The sequence below is a fragment of the Orycteropus afer genome, unplaced genomic scaffold, assembly GCF_000298275.1.
Source record: "Orycteropus afer afer isolate SDZICR_OR568_19922 unplaced genomic scaffold, OryAfe1.0 scaffold00435, whole genome shotgun sequence".
In the NCBI taxonomy this organism is placed as follows: domain Eukaryota; kingdom Metazoa; phylum Chordata; class Mammalia; order Tubulidentata; family Orycteropodidae; genus Orycteropus; species Orycteropus afer.
The window spans coordinates 694,197-717,169 of NW_006922022.1; the positions used below are offsets into that span (position 1 = coordinate 694,197).

The 22,973-nt window shown below is 36.2% G+C and overlaps 1 protein-coding gene across 1 annotated transcript in view; it reads left to right on the forward strand.

Moving 5' to 3' along the window:
* Window positions 1-1,679: 1,679 nt before the first annotated feature.
* Window positions 1,680-22,973, forward strand: part of BNC2 (basonuclin 2) — a 383,907-nt gene continuing 362,613 nt past the window's right edge. The window contains exon 1 of the mRNA XM_042782734.1: window positions 1,680-1,874. Within this exon, the coding sequence (XP_042638668.1) occupies window positions 1,779-1,874 (96 nt within the window). The 5' untranslated portion in view covers window positions 1,680-1,778. The remainder of the gene's footprint in view (window positions 1,875-22,973) is intronic.

Below are 22,973 nucleotides of genomic sequence, written 5' to 3' on the forward strand. Positions count from 1 at the left end.
GGTGGACTTAATATATTTTAAGGCAACAATTCTTTGGGTTCTTGTTTGTTTCCTTTCAGATATTGAATTTGCTGCTTTTGAGACTTTTTTGTGCTTAATGGTGGTGAACTGGAGGGAAGTTTAACAGAAAAGCTTTCAGGAGATGTCCATTCTAGAGGGGAAGGCACATTTGTGTCAACATAGTGTATGTTTTCTCATCTTTTCTCATTGTCCACTAATGACACAGAGCTGCCATTGAAGCTCTTTTCTGTTTCTTTTGTTGTTTCAGGGAGTAAGGTTTATTGTTATTCTTGAGTTAAGAAGGAACAAGAAGAGTGGTACATTTGTCCTCGATATTTGTAGGTGGTTGAAGATTAATGTTCTTTACATTTTAAGTTTACGAAGGATGGCTTTTTCTTGCTGACCACTTTTATGAGATGGTATGAATTTAGCTTTCCATTTGAAGTTAGTTTATATACAGTGCATTTTCTACAGTTCTGCTTTTCCATTAATAAAGTAGATAAATAATATCTAATAAATAGATGTTTTGTGTTAATTAAAAATGCAACATGCTGTCAAGGTTGTATTTTATCAGGCAGCAAAACGTTATAGAATTTTGCACGGAAATCTTGAATGAAAAACTGGAGTTTTTATTTCCATTACTTTTTGCATGAAATGGGACAAGCTTTTCTTAGTGCGTGCGTGTGTGTGTGTGTGTGAGAGAGAGAGAGAGAGTTGAAAGGACATTGTAGATACTTCACCCTAGAACTTTTACAAAGGATTTTTTCTACTTTTGAGATTTAAGAAAAGGTACATTTTTTTTTCCCTTTGCCATACAGTTTTTCATTACTTAACATTCAGTCTAGTAATTAATAGCCTGAGATACAGGCTATTAACTAGTATTTATTTTGTAAATGTTTATTGCATATCTTATATGTTCAAAAAAAAAAAAAACTGCTAGGTTTATTTACTTTCAAGAGTGTAAGGTCATGTCTATATGTATATTATTTTCTCTAGAAATTTATATGTGGTTATAAATAGCCTAGCACATAGTATATGACTTTTAGTAGCTAGTATTTTGACAACAGCTGAGCCAACCTTAATTCTCTTACAGCTGAAGATTTTACTTTCTTCCAATGTTAACTAGGAAAAAGAAAAAAAAAAAAAACCTACCAGTTTACAAATGTTATAACAGTGATGTCAGATATTATGTTTATCAGAAAGTGCTGTTGGGAAAAATTTTGGTGAAGGGTCCCCAGTTCCTCCCTGCCCTGAGCACTGCAATCGTGGTGCTACTTGCAGTGTGCATATGTGTGTATCTGTCTGTGTATCTGGAGAAGAGTTAGTGCAGGGTGTCATTTGGTGTCTGACAGTGGAACAGTGTAGTTGACTCTTAGCTCTGCTATCCAATGACATGCAGTGGCTGAGAGTTTGAAGCTGATGGTTGGGTCTCCAGTGCTGCCTGCACACCTGACAGGCAGCTGTTAAACCGAGCAAAGGCAAGCTTGGGGAGTCACAATCTATGCATAAATGATAGGGGTATCTGTGCAGAAGGTGCTAAAGAAGCACTGACACCCCCCTCCCCCAAATCTCCCCTTCCCAAATGAAATGCACAGTTTAGCAAGCTTCTTAACTACACTACACTCCTGCTACTGGCTGCCAAGAGGCTCAAAAAATCCACCTTCACTTTTCAGTCAGAAGAGGCAGAAGTGGATGTGAGAGAAAGAGACCCACAGAGAGACAGAGAGCCAAAGAGGGCAAGAGACTTGACTTTAAGAGACTCCTGTATTGACAACTCCATGCAGTTCGGAACCAGAACGACAGCGGCTGAACCAGGGTTCATGGGGACATGGCAAAACGCTGATAATAACCTCCTGTTCAGAATGTCCCAACAGGTAAGTTACTTTCGTATTTTATTTTTAAAGAAACCTTGAATTGTTACGTGCATATTTAGTTTTCGTATAATTCTTTGTAACAATGTTTCATAAATGTTATTACTTACTAGTTAGGCTCAGTTTTGTCATAACTGTGTCATTAGAATATGCAGGGTTACTTCATGCTTTCCCTGAGGGCTCCTTAAAACAAAAAGGGGAAAGGAAAGTGAAGTAAAAGAAAGCAAAGGCGTTTGTTGCAAAGTTTCATGGTACAGCCTGGCTCTTGGGAAGACGAATTTATTTCATAGTTTTCTGTAAAAAAAAAATTAAAAAAAAGAAAAGAAAAAACAAAAAAGTAACCACCCAATAAATGCATCTTTCTAGCTGTACTAAACACTTCATCCAAGTGGCTGCTATCTCGGAGTAGGCTCCCCTAATCAAACGGTCATAAAACATAGGGACCCCTCCTAGCAGTCCGCCTGACTCTATGTGGCTGAGAGTAGCTGGAAGAGCAGGCTAGGCAGGAAGCGCTGCCAGCGCCGAGGGTCGCTGGAGGAGCCGGCGTGCTTGGTGGCTGTGCCGGTCCCTGGTTTCCTGCGCGGCCCGCCGCACTTGCCCTGCGCTATCCCGCGCCACCGGCGACTCACGCACACTCGCCCGCCCTCCTCGCGCACTCACATCGGGCGCAGCTTGACGTCTTCCCCTGAGCCTCTCCTTGGTTGTGGCCGCGCTGCGGCGGCGGCTTCGCGGACCGGTTGTGTCAGTAGAGCCGACGTGCTAGTGCGAGGTCAGCGGGAGCTGATAATTAATCACTCTGACCGGCTGCTCGTACCATGCGCGCGGTGATCCGCGCCCTGCGCAACCGGCTCCTCTTGCACAATTGCTGGCTCTGCTGTTCCGAGGGGGAGCGAGAGCTAGAGCGGGAGGAAGCAAAGGGGAAACAACCCAGAAACTTTCATCTTGGACTGTGCTCAAGCCAGGGAGGGAAGTTCCCTGGTGCCTCCCTCCCGGACATGTCTTGCTTTTCAAAAACCCTTCACTGAGCCCACACAAAGCAAGAGTTTTAGTTTGATATAATCATCCACGCAGCTTGAAAGTATTTCTGACAAATATCCTTGGTTTTTCAAGCAGGTGTCTATTGTTAAGAAATTGATGTTTTTCCACTGAATTAAAACTACAACTGCTTTATTTTCTTAAAACCTGTTTTGTGCTGATAAAAGTTCGTAAGAATGAAATATGTTCTTGAGTTAATTAGTTTTTTTAGAAAATACTGATAATGAGGTAACAAGACGACTTTATTACGCTTTTGGCTACCACAAGTTTAGAATCAAATCAGCAAAAGATAATGTATGTAGCTAAATACTGTGTGTGTGTGTGTGTGTGTTTAGACACACACACACACACAGAGTATTTAGCTAGCAAGCAGTTTTACCGCACAGTTCTAGATAGGATAAACGCATTTGAATAAGGTGTATTTTGATATATCCTGTAGAGGGACCCTGATTACTGCTGATACATACAGTAAGCTGAGATTTAAATGCAATCAACATAAACCCAATAAGCAACTTTTTATGTGCAGTTTTCCATTCTTGCAAGTTAGTTCATTTTCTCACAGAGGTGCCCCGTTGCCATTGCAGAATGCTTTGAGAAGTGTCTTTTTGTGGCATATTCCTTCTTGGGGGGCTCTCGTGGTTGGACCAGAGATTGTGTTTTCACTGACCTTAGGATCAAACAACTTGTGTGGTACTTTTCAAGTTGTATGTCACCTTCAGGGTTTTCCTTGAGTAAATGGACATCAAGTAAGTGTGTGTGTGTGTGTGTGTGTGTGTATGTAGAGAAGAATGGTTTAGGTCTCCCTCTAGCTAGACAAGAGTTAATAAAACAGAGATAATGATCAATTTATAAATGGTGATTGAACCACATAGATAGTGTTAGAATGTGTCTTTGGCAGGAACCCATTTCCAAGTAGATTTGAGTGTTAGGGAGACTTAAAGTCCTGGAAAACATTTTAGTAAAAAAACAAATAAAAATATATAAATGATGAATCAGAATTAGGAAAATAATTTGAAATAATTTGGAGGGAGAAACTTAGCATAACTAAGCTAATACAATGTCTTTGATCCAGCTGTTTGATTCTATGGATATATAAGGATCTATTTTGTATGTGCCTGTGTGCATTCTATGTATATGGGTATATAAGAATCTATTTTCTATGTGCCTGTGTGCATTGTATGTATAATAGTGAGTGTCCAACTGTGAAGAGAATAGAAATTTAAGAAAACAATTTATGTATAATAAATGCTTTATAAAGCTGTTTCATAATAGTTTACTAAACAGAATAGTAAAATATAGGGAGACAAAAATTAAAATGATATAATTTAACTGTCTATGTTTTCTTTATGTATTTTTAATAAAGTCTTCCTGTTCACTGTTTTTTCCTGTCAGTAGTCACTGAATGTTTATAACTTACGCATTTTTAGAAAGTCAAGTACAGGAGGGTATGTGTTCGTGATGGGTTTTTTTTTTTTCCTCCTTTTTCCCCTTCCCCTCCTTCAAGATGATGTTTAGGTTTGTATAAATATGATGTAAACTAAATTCAAACTATGTGCAAATCTAAAAATGTATGTATACTTATTAATATGTTTATTTTCCTTATCTCTATAGTTTATCAGCAATGCTGATTCAGCATCTCTCTCTCTCTCTCTCTCTCTCTCTCTCTCTCTCTCTTTGTGTGTGTGTGTGTGTGAGAGAGAGAGAGAGAGAGACTTAAAAGGGTATCTTTTGAAGCCAACAGTTTCAAGGAATATTAGTTTCAATATATACATTAAGCCATCTTTTGTCTTACTGCAGGTAAAGTTTGTCCAGTTTAATCATTTATGCAGAAGTCTGAATCTCTTATTTATAAGAAATAAAGAAGATTTTGTTAATAACTATTATTTTCATTTCTAAGTAAATGTATATAGCTTATGAAATTAGTAAAATTGGGCAAATTTTGTTTATTTCAGAGTTTTCTTTAATAGTATAAAAGCTGTACTTCTCACATGATCACATAGATAAACATTAGTGAAGAAAAGGTTTCCTAACTAAGTTACAGAGAATTCAGCACCAATATATTTTAACTACAGAGAAATTTATAGTTGGATATGTCTCATGAATACAGAAACTTAATCTGGGTTTGTGCCTTCTAGATAACCTAGGAGGTAAGGATATAAAAAAATTTGCAGTTTTTTGTCTCATATGAGTAAAGTTGACTCTATTTACATATAAATCTTTCATTCTGTCTTAATACTAACAAAAAGATATCACAATCCAAAGATAATTTAGGTTTGGCTGCATTAAGTATTTTCCCTCTAAATTCTCTATGAGAAGTTTCAGACATAACAATTGACTGCATTTTCCTGCCTCCATCTTTTTCTCTCATTTTGAAATACAGCTTTCTCAAAAGAGAAGAATAATTGGTAACCTGAATGGTACTACCTTTAACTTTTGTAAGATAGTTCTTCTTTGGGTCACTTTGATCAGTGACAGGTCGAGAATGACCAGAAACCCTTCTCTCATCGTCTCTGCTAATCTGGTTGAGTCCAGAACCTTATTTTGCTCATTTTAGCTTTATGAGGTATTGTTAAAAGCAGAAAACAAGGTTTGCTTTTGGAATTTTTTTTTCCCAAAAGATAAGTTTTTTAAAAAAGATAATTCTTCTATATCTGTAAATATTTTGTGCATTCAAGAGATCAGCAAATAAAATTCTGATTCCTACCTCAAGGGATAGAATATTCTATGTATTTTTAAATCTTTTTAGAAATGAATGCATAACAAGGTAGCCCACATTGAAACACAATGCTAGAGATATTTACCTTCGTATTATTGGTGAAGTATGTTTAACCTGTTTCATGTAAAATGTAGATCCCTTAATAAGGTCTCTTTTCAGAGAGAATGAAATACTAAGAATTATAAATGACTCTGTGCATCATTATGTAGTAATTTAGGATTCACCCAATAATGTAACAAAATTAACAACATAATTTCATTGTGAAACTGTATCTTATTAAAGAACAACTGTCTGACATTCTCTTACAGTTGCTTTATTTAACTTCATGCAAATATTATTAGTAGTGACATTTTTCTATTGTACATTAGATTCTCTCATTAACGTGATGTGTTAGTTATCACCAGAGAAATCATTTCCTAGATAGGTGAGGGGCAAACCAAGAAAACTAAAAATTAAATCAACGATTTACATTAATACCAGAGCGTCTGGTCACCAGAGATATGGCAGAGTAAAGCAAACTTTTGTACTAATATAAAATCTAGCACATTTCAAAGAAATTATAAAATATAAGAAATATATAATGATGTTGTTCAAATCCATTTATGAGCATGTTTGATAATGAGTTTTTTTCCAAGTAGTCTTTTAGTTCTTCTAATTCATAAAAGCACACGAAGTGTCAGTTTGTTGAATCTGTATTTTAAAATGGAAATAATGTTGGCTTTTTCTGACTTTCTAGTCCAAAAATTGAATGGTTATTCACTGGTGATTTAAAAGACACACACACACACACACACACACACAGTTTTTCTTGTAAGTCAGATGCCTAAATGTATATTGTGGTTTGATTCTTTGTTATAGTTCAAAGAAAACCTTTCTTTATTCTAATACTATACTAAAGTAGACATCACTTTTAACATAGGCTATATATTCTTATGTTATCAGATGCCTAAGTAAGGCAGTTGACAGTTAATAGTTTTTGAAAATGACTTAATTCATCAGGCATTATTTTTCTCTAGTTCTCTTTCTGCACTCTTCTTTCTTCCCTGCCTTACAATTGGTGTGTTTTGGGAATCATGACTTATTAAAAAAAAAAGGATTAAAATGACCAAACTTAAGGTCTTGAAGCTAAAATAAACAGGAGGCATATTATTGTAGCCTGTTGAATTACTAGACTGTTAACCAACAGTTTAAGCCCTACTCTAGTTGGAGTGGTAATATGTCTTATTTTGAAGTTTCAACTATAGATGTATATTCAAATATAATTATTGAATCTACTCTGATAATGTAAACACTAAAATAGAAATATTTGAATAATAGTTAAAATACACATTGTTTCTTAGGTACAGGTGCTTGAGTGTTGGCCTGTACTCTGTAAGTCTATTTCTAAACATTAAACCTTCACTTAACAGAAACTGTATAATTTGTAATGAAATGGGAAATAAGAAAGTAGATCATGGGAAATAAGAAAGTAGATCATGTAGACAGTACTCCATGTTCTTGTTAATGCTAATAATGCATGCACAAGAGGTATTCTCAGATGTATATACAATATATGTTTAAAAAAAACTGTGGAAAAATATATGCGTATGTTTAGCAGGATACTTTAAATGAATTTGAACATGTTAGGTAATCGCTTTGAAATTATTTAATTTCCTTACATTTCTGTCATTTGTTGACAAGTATTATGTGCTTACATAATTTGTAAAACCCTCTGCTAGGGTGAGTTGAATAATCACAGTTCAAAATAAATCCTTAAAGGAGTAGATATTTTATCTATAATTGTAGATATTTTTAAATAATGATATTTATGAGTGTATATTAAATATACTCACTGATGAGTGCAATTATTCATGCATGGTTTTGTGGAAATCTGATTAGTGTAGTGACAGGACAGATTTGGGCTACCACAGCAGCACATCCTCCCACTCCTATGTCAGGGTTAAGAGCTGCAACAAATCCTCCCTAAGTAATGAGATGCTGAGTAAGGCATCTCTTAGAAGTTGGGGCAAAAGTGAATGGGTTATAGCCAAGGCAGGACTGCAAGGACTCTAGTGATAGTGAAAGCATTGAAGTTTGCCAGGTCATTGTGACACAGAGAGCTGATTCCAAAGGAACAATCCATTACCGATAGTGAGCTGGCATCACACACTTCAGTGAAAAACAAAAATACCACTGCTGCTCCCTCTCTACCTTCTATACATTCACACACACACATTTAAAGATATGTTGGGTGTCTGCCCGGATCAATCTGCAAGGCTTTTGAAGATGTTTTCCTTATAAACATGAATAACTACATACCTTTGTATATCCGAAGAGGTATTTTCTGAATTTGGGAATCTAGATTAGCATACATATAAAAAGGAATGAGGAGAAGAAATTGGAATTTTATTTTAGCTTGTGTACATAATTTGAATCATAGTGTTTGAATCAGTCTAGGTATTAACTATGTTTTTCCCAGAGTACTGTCAGAGAATTTCGTGGTAGTAAGAAAAATAGAGTGAGTTAATTGTTGGGTGACTTTTGCAGCAAGAAAAAAATTCTCTGGGACTTCTGCTTGATATTTTCCAAAGAACATGGAATATAATGATTCCAAGATTTCCTTTCACGTGGGGTTTGGACTGTCGTTTGTTATGTATATAGAATGAATTTCTTTACCATGTGAAAATCCTTGTACCTTTATTGGTATGTTTCTGTTGCTAAATGACCACCCTTCTCAGTGGCTTGGTCAGAAAATTGTTTGGGGGTGATAGGAGTGATTGATCTTGCCCCTGTTTGCCAAAGTTGATGCCATTTTTATTTCCAGAAAAGCAGCTGGCTTCCACATTTTGCTTGGTGATCTATTAAAGAACTGGGGAGAAGGGGTAAAAAAGTGAGTCAAAGATTCTTTCAAGGAATTTTAAAGTTTGGAGAATTGAAGGACAAGGGACATAATTCAGGAATAAAAAATTTTATATCCTGATATATAAGCAAAACATTGTGTAATGGAGGGCTGAAATTTATTTCCTAGAAGATAAAATAGTATACATGAAGGGAAACTAAAGATGGAAAAAAAAAAAAATCCCAAGGAACTCAAGCTCTTCAGAAGTTTTAATATGTGCAGCTGATGTCTCAGAAATTATGCTTGGGGCTGTGACATCCAGGGCACCATCTCTTCACTGCCCATCATCTGCTGCCTTCTTCCTGCCCAGGTTTAAAAGAAAGTTAAGAGAATAGGAAAAATAAAGGTATTGATTCGTTTTTAATTTGTTTTATCCCTGTAGGAGGCTTACTAAATTTGTTAGTATACATTCCAACCCTAAGGTGAAAAATTTATGACTGGAGTTCATCTGGGTGAGGACAACATGCAGTGTCATTTTGTTTAGACATTTTACTTAACATTTCATACCATAGAGTGCAGAGATTAGGAGAAGAGGAATGCTCATTCATTCATAGAGCCTTCCAGAATGGAAATGTTTGTGGAAAAACAACACATTATTCAAACTGGTTAGCTCAGAATGAAACTCTTAGCTTATTAATCATCATTACAATTCAAAAAAGAGAATTGATCCTTTAACAACAAACTAATATCCCTTTGTTTTTCTTTAATTAAGCCCATCAGTTTCTCATTTCTCTCTGTTTGGAAAATGAAAATAATCTTCAACAGTAGGAAGTTACAACCAGTTCTCTTGAGCATATCTGACATCTCATTTGCTCAATATTTCTGGACTGTAATGTTATTTTGTTACCATTTTTAGGGTGTGTGTGTGTGTGTGTTGATGGACCCAATTTTAATCTCATTTCTGTTTGATAGGCAGAAATTTACTTAATGTTATAACTACATAGTTTGGTCTTTCTTCCTTTTCCTTAGAGTTGATTCCTTTCTCACTTTATAATTGTATAAGCTATCCTTTTGCCAGTACTTCACTCTAGGCAATGTATGAGAAAGAGGTGTCACCCTCAGAAGTGGTCCTCTGTATTTAAGTGCTGACAGGGGACTGTCCTGAGTGTGGCTATGTAAAGGTTTTATAAGGTCAGGATCAAAAAGTGTAACCAAGGACCCAGCTTTATCATTCAAAGGTGCCGAAAGGCCCCTCAACTAGATCCTTTGCCTATGTAAGAAATTAGGAAGTATTTGACTAAAAAGAGATTTTACTCTTAAAAAGACAAAAATTCTTGACTGTATCATTTTTTAGAGTTAGACTTACATCTGTCCAAGAGATCATTTCCTTAGAAGGAGGAAATAAAGGCCAATGTAATAGGGGAAGTTTCACTTTTTAGGCAAATCACAGTTAATAATTATTAACTGAAAAATTTAAAAGAGAAACTGAAATGATGCAGGGCGATATTAATGGGTGTCATTATGAAGGAGAAATTTAAAACGTGCAGCCTACATAACATCTGGGAAGGATTCAATATTGTTTTGTATTTAATATACATTTTAACTGATTGCCCTTGAGGGCAGAGAGATTGTTAAAATTGACAAAGATTTAAAAATATCATTTTATATAGAAAAGTGGTAGCTTCTGGTATTGTTATTTCCTGCTGTGCTTTTGTGTGATTATCATGAAGTTTTCAACTTTATTTAGGTGGCTTTTAGTGGCTATTTGTTCTTCAGGGCTAATGTGTGATAATCAGAGTACTCGAACCTGAGGGTCTGAGGGGAAAAAAAAATCAGGATAATGAATATTTTACATGCAAAAAATAATTATTTTCAGCTGGCTTAATTTAATAACAAAACTAATATTAAAAAGAGAATTACCATTAGTGGGATTTTAATAATATGTTTTCCCCCTTCTGTTGAAATTTATGGAAGAAAGATTTTTGACTTAAATCCTTAGGATAGCTATTTGGGGCATCTAAAGAAAGCTGGGCACTACTACTGAGCCCTCAACCAGTGCCAGAGAGCAGCTGATATGATTGGGATGTCACTTGCAAAATATGAGAGAAGAGTCATACAGTGAGCATACTGATGAGAATGTCCCTTGAGTAAGAGCATCTATAAACATTCTCTTTGTTGATCTCATGTCAGAACCAACTCAGAATCAGCCAGAGTATCTGCTGCTTTATGTAATGTTGCTTTTCTTTTATTCTTTATTTAGGTATAAAATACCTAAATAAAGAAATAGCTAACACTAAAGTCCCACTCTAGTCTGTGTGGAAAGGTTTACTCTCTTGCTAAGGAAAATATTAAAAACACCATATGGCAATGTGGTAATGCTTTTATATATGATGCATAGACTCACAGAAAGTCAACACCTGCTCTGTTGGTTGGTTGAGGAGGACTAAGTGAATTATTTCTACGTTTACTGAGAATTTTTCAACGGCTGCCTCAACTACAGTGAATGTGCAGACAACTCATCCTGAAGAGGCTTTCCCCATCCTAAGAATCTCATTATAATGTTGTCTTATACTTTGTAGCATATTTGCTTCATGAGCACATAGCTTTTTGGTGAAGCTTAGTGTCAGTCTTTGGGAAATATGAATTGCCATTTTCAACCACGGAGAAACTGAAGTTCTCTTCCAATCAATAAGAACTAAGCAGGCATGTTGTTGTTGTTGTTATATGCTGTCGAGTGACTCATAGCAACCCCTTCTAGGGTTTCTGAGGCAGTATCACTACGGAAGTAGATTGCCCATCTTCCTTCTGAAGAGTGGCTGGTGGGTTTGAACCGCCAGCCTTCTGGTTAGCAGTCAAGTGCCTTAGGCACTACGCTACCAGAGCTCCCATAGATGGGCCCAAACTTTAAACGTCTCATCTGTTTCCTTCCCAGATATTTCTCAATTATCTTGGACAAATTTGGAAAGTAATCATGGAGCTGCAATATCTTAAAATATGTTGCCAATCTTACAGCAGTTCATTGTGGAAAAGAGTTTTTCCTTTATTTTTGACATTCATCATAAAATAAGTAGGAGGGGATAGGAAGCTATAGAATTCTGACATCTGGGAGAGCTTGTTTCAGTAGGCAGCCTGGAAGCCAGAACTCTGGCTTGATACAGGTGAGATGTGTTATGGGAATAAAGGCCTTGTGCATTTAATGAACCCCGCCTGCCTGTCAAGTTGGTTTTTCATGCATCATTGTTGTTCAAATAAGAAAAAGAGAGTGTTCACAGCCTGTGGTAAGATTAGAGTAATGAAAATTAAGTGTTAATCTGTTGATAGGAAGCACATCCCATATCCTGCACCCGGCCACATTCATGCGTGTATAATATATTCCAGGTTTTCTCAAGACCAGAGAAGCTTGGAAGTTCATTATATTAAAAACACTCTTGGTAAAAGTGAGAAGTTGCTTATTTTTACTTGTATAAATACTTATTTTTAACATTAAAAAAAGTGCCTCTTTCCTTCTGAGTATTCTCACCGCTATTCCTGTATATACTGGTACTCCTTTATTTGAGTCTGTCTTTTGCTCTTGCTCTTTTTTATTTAAACAAATGTAGAATGCCTAAATAAGCCAACTTTTACATAACCCTACTATGAGGCATTCTTTTCTAGAAAAAAATCAGTGATTAATAGCAAAGAGGGAAAGAGTTAAATGATAGCAATACCTTTCTGTCTGTATGTTAAATGTAATATGTAATGCATGTTAAATAGTATTAAAAATTCATTATCTCATGCTTTATTTCTCACCTTAAAATAGCAATAAAGTGTAAACACAAACAGCAAAACCAAGGGTCTTCTAGAATTGCTTTCCATGATTGCAGTCAGCAGACTTAATGATGTTAATCTGAGGAGGCCAACTTAAAAGCTCAGGTTGTTATTGGTGGTGATTGATCATGTTTCTTTATAAAATTCTTCTTAAAGTGCTAAAGTAGGTAAATCAGCATGAATGTACTGAAGTTTGTTTTTCCTACAATTTATAACTTTTTTTTTTTTTACCATTTTACTCGGTAATTTTTTCCTAAGGTTATGCACTTAAACAGAAATAATACATTTAGTCTTAGATTATACAAGACCTTGTAAAGAAAATATGATGAACATTGGTTTAAGTGGTGTTTTTTGAGAGCCTTCTCTATGTAGGCCAACATGTAAGATCATTTTGAGAAGTGATTTTGAAAGAAGTGTGAAAAGGGATGGGGAGAGGCAAATTAATAACTGAATTGCAGGTGTCTGTTCCTAATTGCTTAAATTTCACACATAATGGAAATTAAAGAAAAAATGCTTCCCGTAAGGAATATAATATATTGTTGTTCAGATATCGACCTTATGACTACATATGTGGAGGTTATATTTAGGGTATTTTCTCTTTTCCTATTCAACTGGGAGTTAAGGAATGCAGTATAATCATGATTTTGTGAATTGTTTACTTAAAGTTGTTCAAGTTGTTAAGAATCAAGAGAATTTGAGGATGAAAATCTGATTGTGAAGTTAAGTTTGGCTTATGTTCAAGGGTTACTTACTTAAGGTGAAAATTGAAGAAAAATGCTTTTCTCTTAAGGAAACAGTTAATTAAAAAACAATCTTTCATGCATATGGTCCAAAGATATAACATAATTACAAAATACTCTACTATAGCTGATCTATGACTATGACTGATCATAGCGTACTTAGTACATTTTGCATAATTCTAAGCATTTCTGTACTGTAGCAATACATTAGCAATAATCTTTTGTTAAGATAGTTGAATAAAGTGAAAAGGTACTTCTTCCTTCTGGAAAAAAATGAAATACTTTTAATTTGCTTTAAAATCCACTGAGATTCTGTGTTTTCTTGGTTGATTAAAAATAATGAAACAAGAAAAGATTTTTCTCCTTGAACTAATTTTTCAGTTAAGGAAACAAATATAATGAAGTGTGTAGTGACTTTGTTTTAGACATCTGCTTTCAGGTAATGTCATTTAAAAGAAATAAGCAATGGACATTGAGGTCATTTCACTGCAAAATAATGTCTATTTAATATAAGTATAAAAATCATATTTTACCATATACGTGGAGCCAGTAAAGATGAGTATTTGCTGTGATAGTACAATATTTGTGCATGTTAAATATTGGCTTTTAAATTTTACTTTGAAGTCATCTTATTTTCTTTTTATGGTTTGTTTTTATTTAAGTATATGGTAGCTCAAGAAAGGAAGAATAGATGTATTAACATGTGAAGTAACAAAATATCTATAGATCTGAGAAATAGCTTGACCACCAGCAGTTCTTTGGACTACCAAGAAGAAGGTGGTGGTATTGTTATGTGCCGTTGAGTCGGCCCAGACTCATGGAGTGGCTGGTGGGTTTGAACCGCCAGCCTTCTGGTTAGCACTCATGTGCCTTAGGCACTATGCTACCAGAGCTCCCAAGAAGAAGGTAGTTGGTTGGAAATCAATGTAGGTTGGCCAAACCATTGCATAAGACTAGGTCCTTAAATTTTGGGTTTGCTCCCTCTCAGCCTTTTTTCTTTTTTAACTTTTTGTAATTTGGGGTGAAATTTTACAAAGCAAATTTGTTTTATATTCAACAGTTCATACCCATTTTGTGATACTGATTACAATCCTCACACTGTAACAGTTCTCTTCTACTTCCTGTGGTTACCCTTTGCCTATGTCCTTCTTGCCTGTGCATTTCTGTCTCCTCAGCTTTCTCCCTGTGCAAATGCTGCCCTTCTGATCTCCCATGGTTGATTGCTCTAAGGAGTGCATCTCCCTGGGATAGCTGTTCATTCATAGGCCTGTCTATTGTTTGACTGAAAGTTAGCCAGGAGAGTGAGTCCAATTCGAGGCCTGAAGGGTGATTAGGGGCCATAGTGTCAGGGATTTCACCAGTCTCTGTCTGACCAGTACACCTGATCTTTTTTAAGTTTTTAAATTTTATTCCATATTTTTCTCTCACTCTATCCAGTGTTTCCAGTTTTGATCCCTTTCTGAGTGTTTGGCATTGGTAGCCGGGCATCATCTAGGTCTTTTGTTCTCAGGGTTGTATATAAAAAAAACCCCAAAGTCACTGCCATCGAGTCGGATCTGACTCATAGTGACACCTCCTTGGGTTTCTGAGGCAGTATCACTATAGAAGTAGATTGACTAACCTTCTTTCCGAGGAGTGGCTAGTGGGTTTGAACCACCAGCCTTCTGGTTAGCAGCCAAATGCCTTAGGCACTATGCTACCAGAGCTCCTCAGGGCCATATAGGCAGAGGTTTTCTTTGTCCATTAGCCCTTTGGGCTCATTGTTTCCATGCATCTTTGATTTTCTCCACTCTTATTTGTGGCAGACAAAGAGTGACCAGTAGTTGCATCTTAGGTGGCTATTCTCAAGCTCTTAAGACTCCAGTCACTACTCAAACCAAAGTAGTTTGTTGTATAATGTTTTTGTGTACTGTACTGTGTCATTTGGGCTTGATGACCCCACAACCATGGTCCTGAGCCTGCAGGCCCAGTGACTCAATCCTTCAAGCTGCTGGATTTGCTCACCCTTACCCTTTGCATTGCACGTTTAAATGAACAACTATATTAAGCAATTTTATTTTGAATTAAAAGTTGCTACCTGTTGTCTTAGAGTGTGTAAATCCATGTTGTTGTTGTTGTTATGTGCCGTCAAGTCAAACCCGACTCATAGCGACCCCTCCTTGGGTTTCTGAGGCAGTATCACTACGGAAGTAGGATTGCCCAACCTTCCTTCCGAGGAGTGGCTGGTGGGTTTGAACCGCCAACCTTCTGGTTAGCAGGCAAGTGTCTTAGCCACTATGCTACCAGAGCTCCCGTGTAAATCCATAGAATGACATATATGTGTGTGTGTGTGTGTGTGTATACATGTGTGTATGTGTATATTACATATATATTACTTTGAATCATACTATATATAATTATATATCAATATATACATAAATATGTGTGTGTTTTATCTCTGTTCCTAGAGCACCCTTCTCTTTTTCTTCCACAAATTGCAAATTCTTTTTTTGAGTGGTAAGACATCTTAAAGATCAGGCCTTGCCTAAAAGAGGTATGTGGAGGTAATGTAAATTAAACAAGTGCACTGTGGTGGATCAGAAAGCTTACATGCCAACCATGGTGAGGTAGCCACTCCTTAATTTTAGCCAATTGTTGCCAGGTGGGATTGTAGGCCCAGTGTTGCCAGATCTTCTTCGCGACTCTTTTTTTTTTTTTTTTTTTTAATGAGAAACCCAAAATCCAAATTTCATGTGAAATACCCAGATTTTGAAATCTTGGCAATATGTACAAATATTTTTAAAACTGTGTGGTCCAAACAGAACTCATCTATAGGCTATATTGAGTCCACTGGCTCCAGATAGAAACCTCTGTTTTAGATAATATTTTAATGGATGAAGATAATAGTTTCATTGGATGTGATCATTCATCTTGGGAATTCCCCAATGCAATGAACCAAATTCTTTCTTAATTTTCTCTCACAATTGAAAAAAAATAGGGAGGGGGGTTAGTAAATACATTTCTGGTGCTGATAATTTTGATGTATAGCTTTTCTCCATATGACTTATATCTAAAGAAAAATAAAAGTATGAGTAATAATGATTGAATGATTTCAATAATGGTAAACACTTCAGAGTTTTAGGGTTATGGGGATAAAGGGAACATGACTTCTAAATTCTCAAAAGAATCCTTTGATTTGTGTTATTAATTGATGCAGATGAAAAACTGAATTCAATTTTAAAAAGCTTTCCATTTCACCTTAAAGCAGTGGATTCGTGGCCCTGAATCTTTGTGGGATTGCTATAATTTACCAGGCAATTGATTATGATGTCATGAGGAGGAGATGGACCACAAGGGGAAAACCTCCCCATTCTTGCAAAGCCAGTGTTTTATACCTGCTTCATGAAAACATCGTTTATGTTGTATAAGATGAGGTTTTCAATGTCTGTCTATATTTCTTGAAGGGGCTCTTTAAAAGAAATAACCTGTTCGTAATTAAAATTCTCTAGGCAAATCAGATATCAACAGTTTCAACAGAACAGGTAATTAATTGGTTTGAATTTTAAATTGAAGGTCATCTTATTGATTTTCGTGGGAACAGGAAACAAGAACATCTTGTTAAAATGATCAGCAAATGGGGCCAAGGTATTCCTAGATTCTGTCTAGGGTCTTGTTGAACAGTATCACTGGACAGTGTCAGACACCAATCAGAACAGAGCCATCACTGATGTAAACATAACAAGCTGTTGGTTTGCTTCCAAAACTGCAGAGAAGAGCTGAACAGGAGAAAAGACCTGAGATTAACAGTTTGTTTTATATAGTAAGTTAGGTATTTCAAATCAAGTGACTGGTGCAGCTTGTAACGAGGCCTCTGTAAATGTTGTCAGAATGACGTTGGTATGCCATGTTCAAGAAGTTCAGCATCAACACAGCTGTGACTTACTACTCTCAGAAACCTTTCCTCTCGGAATTAGATAAAATATCTCTAGTATAAGGGTGAAGAAAAGCTCATTGAAGTAAAGGGGGTGGTAAGGAATGGAGGATAAAAGACTATATCCTTTTGTTGCTATTAATTTTTATTAAATGAAATTTCTACCTTGCATTTGATAGATTGTTTTGTTGTACCATGTGCCAGGTTGCTTTAAAGCAGTTGTTTCTCGCTCTGCTATGTTTATACTTTTTGAGGATATAATAGGAAGGTAACACAAACTAAGTGTGTGGCAAACATTAGGCCTTTTTAAACTGGAGTAAATATTTTAATTTTAGCTCTGTTAACCAAGTTGGAACCTTAATACAGCTTCTTCTTATGTTTCAAAGTAAAGTTCTTTCTTTCTTTCTTTTTTTTAAGAAGAAACCTTTCCATTCTAAATACCCTGGAGCTGTTAATGCTGTTATTTCCAGGTTGACATACTTTTCTGTAGGCATGACAGTGGCACCAGCCATCTACATTAAGCCTTAACATTCCACAGAACCATTTCAAGTTTATTATGAGCTTCAAAGCCTGTTCATTCCTAAGAGAATATCAAGTTTAAGCATGTCACTTTGCCATAGTCACAGCTAACTTTCTTTAATCAAAAAAGTACATTTCCGTAGGCTGAATTTTCACAAGTGATCCTTGAAGAAATTTCTCAGCTCTGTAGAGTCATTTTCTCCACCCTTGTTGCTGCTCTCCTGAGTTCTGTAGATGCCATCCTGTTGGCAGTGGTTTGACACCTACTCCAGATAAAGCAGCATTCATCCCAATCGACAAAGTTACCAGCTGGTTTCATCCTTGTTGTTTAGCATTTTTTGTAAAGTCAAGTCATTGATGGTATTTTATCTCTTGCAACCAATTACGTTTTCATTACAGTCCTTAAAAAACGTTGCTGAGGGACAAAGAACATGTAAATTTCCTAATGTCCTAGTAGTTGGCAATTTGTAAACCTTGGGAAGTTGATGATTTCAGAACGACTAGGGGTTCTATGGGTTGAATCAACTCGATGGCAGTGAGGGTTTTATTTTTTATTTATTTATTTATTTTTTAAATGGGGCTGCTCAAGGAGCTCTGGTGGTAGTGCAATGACCTAAGGCAATTGGCTGATAACTAGAAGGTTGGTGGTTCAAACCCACCAGTCATTCTGTGGAAGGAAGACAGGGCAGTCTACTTCTGTAAAGATTTTCCATCTCTGAAACTCAGTGGGGGTTGCTATCAGTCAGAAGTGACTCTATAGCAGTAGGTTTTTGTTGTTGTTGTGTTTGTTTATGGGGCTGCTCAGCGTGATCTCATATAGTACTATCTTCTCTTTTTATGGAAACGAATCCCTATTTCTTGAATGTGGAATATTTATCTCTTTGGAGCATACTGGTTTTCAGTTCCTACCTCAGTTAATAAACCATCCCTGTCTGTCCTTTGCATCTCAGAGATGGAACTTGACTGACTAGTCAGCATTGCAAAGGTCATCCTAAATGTATTGAGAATACACTGCCCTTTGTTGCTTAGTGATGATAATGCTACTGTAGCAGTTAACTGGATGTATTAGAATGAATTACTTTTCCAGAATGCCAAATTATTTGTTTACTTCTTTTAAACACCTTATAGGATGCCCATTCACAAGCTGCTCAAAGTACATTTTCAAAAGGGATCTTAATGATACTTCAAATATCAATGCTTTGGTCACAGGAGGGATAATCTATGCAGAGTGTGTCCTAATCCATATGAGTGTGTGTGTCCTTTGTGTTGTTTTGCTTCAGTGAAAATCCTGTGGAATTTTCTTATTATCTGAAACCTAGTAGTGTTTCCACAAATTTGAAAATGCAAGGTGTCATAAAGTTTCCTTATGTTACAGTTTGTCTTTTGTTAGTTCAGTGATACTTCAAATCATGTTATGAATTTGCCTTTTTATTTTTAAAGAAAAAAGAAACCTTAAAAAGCTTCCATGTCTTTTTTCATATAAATTTCCACAAATGAAAAGTGTGGAAATAGCTTTTTTTGCTTTACGTTATAACTTACACATAGCCCCAAAATTTTCATATCTTGAAATTTACTTCAGGGTTTACTTACTGAAATTTTATTTAAATTATATTCACAATTATAGATGAATAATTAATAATTGATAAAACTACTTATTTGAGTCAGGGGAAGTACCTTTGAAATAGTTTGTATTTTTAAATAATTCCAGCAAATTGCATGCTTAAATAGATTCTGTGTCACTGGTACAATCTTGAGATAATTTCTGTACACAGGGAGCACTTTTGTCTTAGCTCTAATAAAAATAAAAGAATGCTAAGGTGCTTGTGACTTTCACTAATTATTTTCACTTATGAATGTACTTTGGACTATTGACTTTCCCAAATGATTGATTTGCCACATTCTCTGCTCTTCTTCTGTTTTTTCCTGATTGGGTTGGATAAGTAATTTAGGCATTTTTAATGACTTCCTCTTTGGTCTCAAAATGAATCAGAAGCAAGGAAATCCCTTTTATTTTAACTTTTAGTATCTTTCAATACCATAGATTCTGACTGGCCTTTAGTTCATGCATCCATTCATTTGCTTCTTATTGAGCTACTAAGAACATCTAAAAAATACATTCCCTCTTTCTCCAAAAAAAAAAAATAGAATCAAACAAGTAACCCAAATAATTTTGTTGCAGTCATTCACAGTGGAAAGGGATCCCTCAAAATGATTTGTAATGGAATAGTTAAGGTTAAATTAGCCCGTAAACAATATTTGACAACAAAATATACTGATAATTTTGTGTTGTAGGTTGTTCATGCCCTAATTGTTTATGGAAAGGATTTTCTTTTTATTTAACCTAGAGGCATATTTATCTTAGATTAATAATCATTTCATACTGTTCTAGTTGACCCATTCTCCAGACCTTTAAAACATTTTTTTTAAGTGGATGTAAATTCCATTTTAATTAGACCAGTGCAATCTAATACTGCAACTAGCCAGGAATGGAAGAAGGATACTGGAAGTTAATACAACCCAAATCATCCATAGCCAGATAATTCCGCTGATCTTTGTAACAACTCCCTTCCCCACCTCCACAATTAAATGACCCTGTTGTTCTGGAGTTTCAACAAGACATTTAAGGTTCATTTAAAAAAATGATCATCCTTTACCAGGAATTTTTGCTCTTCATTTCTTTTTCTTCCCCTTGCCACACAGCTGTCACTGGTATAAGAGAAAGATTGGGGGAAGGGAAGGAGGGAGGAAGCCCTGTTCAAATCGTGTCACGTAGCACTAATTCATCTGCTCTCATTAGAGGGAGCGAGGGACAGCAGTGATGGCCAAGAGCTGCACTCCACACATGACACGCGAACAGTTTGGGGAATAGAAAATTGCTTTCTCAGGAAGCCCAGCCAATTAAGGACTTGACCATATTGAATGTCAAGTGTTAATTTAGGTTTTTCTTCATTTTCCCAGTAGTAATGCGGGTCCTGTGATGAGCAAATACATGTCAAGTAAAAGTTGATTGCATGAAGGACCTGGGTATTATATGTCACTGACAAGTCACAAATGTACTGAAGTCTTTTAACCCCTTAGGTGAGTGTGATGGGGGAGGGGAGGAGAGAATGGATTAATGGTACCAAGGTTGGGCAGTCCTACTTCCGTAGTGATACTGCCTCGGAAACCCAAGGAGGGGTCGCTATGAGTCGGGGCCGACTCGACGGCAAACAACAACAACAACAACAAATGATAAGAATAGATGGTTTATGTAGGAGTAGCCTGTACGGGACAGACAGGAATGGTAATTCATGTAAAAACCTGGGATAGGACAAATCCTACTCTCAGGGCAGAAACAGACCCTTGAAAAGCATACATATATATGATTCTTTACCATTGCAAACACTCTGCTTAGTATATTTATTTTGTCCCTTAAGATTTTATGAAAATTAGAAATAGTATACTCTTTAGTCTTGAACCAGGAAATTTCTTATTAATTGTCTCCTTTGAAACAAATAAAACATTCATTAAATAATTATATCTTTGGACATTTCAACCCTTGGCTCAATGCATCTCTAACAATTTCTGGCTATTTATTTATAATTTCAGTTTATAATCCAATATCCATTTAAAAAAATTGACTCTCTAACAGTGTATTATAGGAAAGATGGGAAAATAACACCAAAAAGAACTTTTGTATGCTGTGGTGAGGGTCTCTGTAAGGGGGTGTTTAGCCAACAGAAACCAGTGGAAGGCCTATCATTGTCATTCATTTCTTTTTATGACCAGTTGTGGAGTATGGAGGCAATTCAAGCTCAATGAATGTGGTTACTTTGATTTTTTTCCTTAACTAAATGTTGAATGTTGCCCATCTCTGTACAGCATCTCATTTCCATTTATCAGCATTCATTTACATATGAATGTCCCCAAACTAAGACAGTGTGTGTTTCTGTTAACAGTTGTACAACTAGGAAATAAAAAGGGCCCCCACAATTGAAAATACTGCTGTGTGTTGGTCAAGCAATCTTAAAGTGGACCTTGAAAGACTGAGAATTTGATTTTCTTTTTCTTTCTTTCTCTTTTTTTAATATGTAGACCCACTTTCTTCTTCATGTCCTTGACACTGTGATCTTAATTCAAACACTTTCTTGGAACTTACTCTCTCCTTTTTATTCCAAAATTTTAACACACTTTGTTTTGTGTTTGGACAATGCCTACACCTTGAAAGCTTAAGCTTGATAATGATGCCTTAATTCTGGCAGCAGATATTACAGTTTCTCTCCCAAGGTTTGAAACCTTGCTATCATTACTTAAAAGCTAACTGAATTTACATAAGGAGCAAGTAGGAAACAATTCCAAGAATTGGATGTTTAATGAAAAATGTTTTCTTAAGATAGAAACAGTCCCTTTAATTAGGCTCCCAAATCCTGTGATATGGCATACCAATTCTTTAACATCTCCTCTCCCTGCCTCAAAACTAACCAAATAAAATAAGCTTAGGCCTCCCTTCCCTTCCTATTATGATAAGGTCTGTCCATAGAACTCCGGTGGCATTGCCAGTGCTGTTTAATTATAAGCCAGTTGTCAGCAACTTCTCTTCCTCTGGGTGTGTCGAGAGACTTAAGTAAGTTTCCGTAGAGTAAATTTTGATGATGGCAGCTCGGGTTGCTGATTCAAGTTATTCCTTCTCTTTTGTGTCACTTTTGACGGATGATACCTAATGCAATCAACTACAGGCCAAGAAAGTCTTTTCTCTGGTTGCTTTAGTAACTGGACCAGGGGCTCCCCTCCTCCCTGCTACCCCCACCAATACTTCAGCCCAAATAGGACAGGGACACGAACAGCAGTACTACCTAGGACAGGGTTTTCCTAAACCTCCATTTCCCAATGGTGATGCTGAAGCTGAAGCTGCCTCCCTTTGCGTGTGTTTTTGATAAATTTAAGAAGTCAAATCGCTGACACAGATAGATAATCCAAGTGTATAGGGTGAAGAGTTATAAATTAACACATTATTCCCTCTTAATGTGAAATACTTGAGAATGCATTTTCTTAGTCCCCTGACATCTACCCAGTGAGGGCTCGCATTGTACTTTTCAAGTGGCATTGATTTGTTAAAGCGCTGAATTAGCATCTTTGGCCAGCTGCCTTGATCCACTGTTGTGTCGTGGGGCTCCAATTCCTTCTTTCTTCCCCAGCCATCCTTTTTTTTTTTTTTTTTTCCTTCAACAACCTTATTTTCCTTCCTTCCTCCCTCCTGACACTTCATTTCACTCCTCCCCAGCCCCTTCTTATTCTCTTTTTCTCCCTTCCTCCTTTATCTCTTTTCTTATTTTCTTCCTTCTTTCGTCTGTGCCTCATTCCTTTCTTGTCCTTTCACATGTGAAGTTTTAGCCACCCTCTGAGTCAGTCTGTTTACTGCCCCTGAGTTGGAGCAAGAGTGGTTTATTTAGACAATCCTGTGAGTCCAAATGGACTCTTGTAGAGATGGATAAATTAACATACAGGTGGCTGTATGTGCTTTTATAATAGAATTGGATGAGGAAAATCTCAGCTGTTTTGCTTGCTAGAAATGAAATGA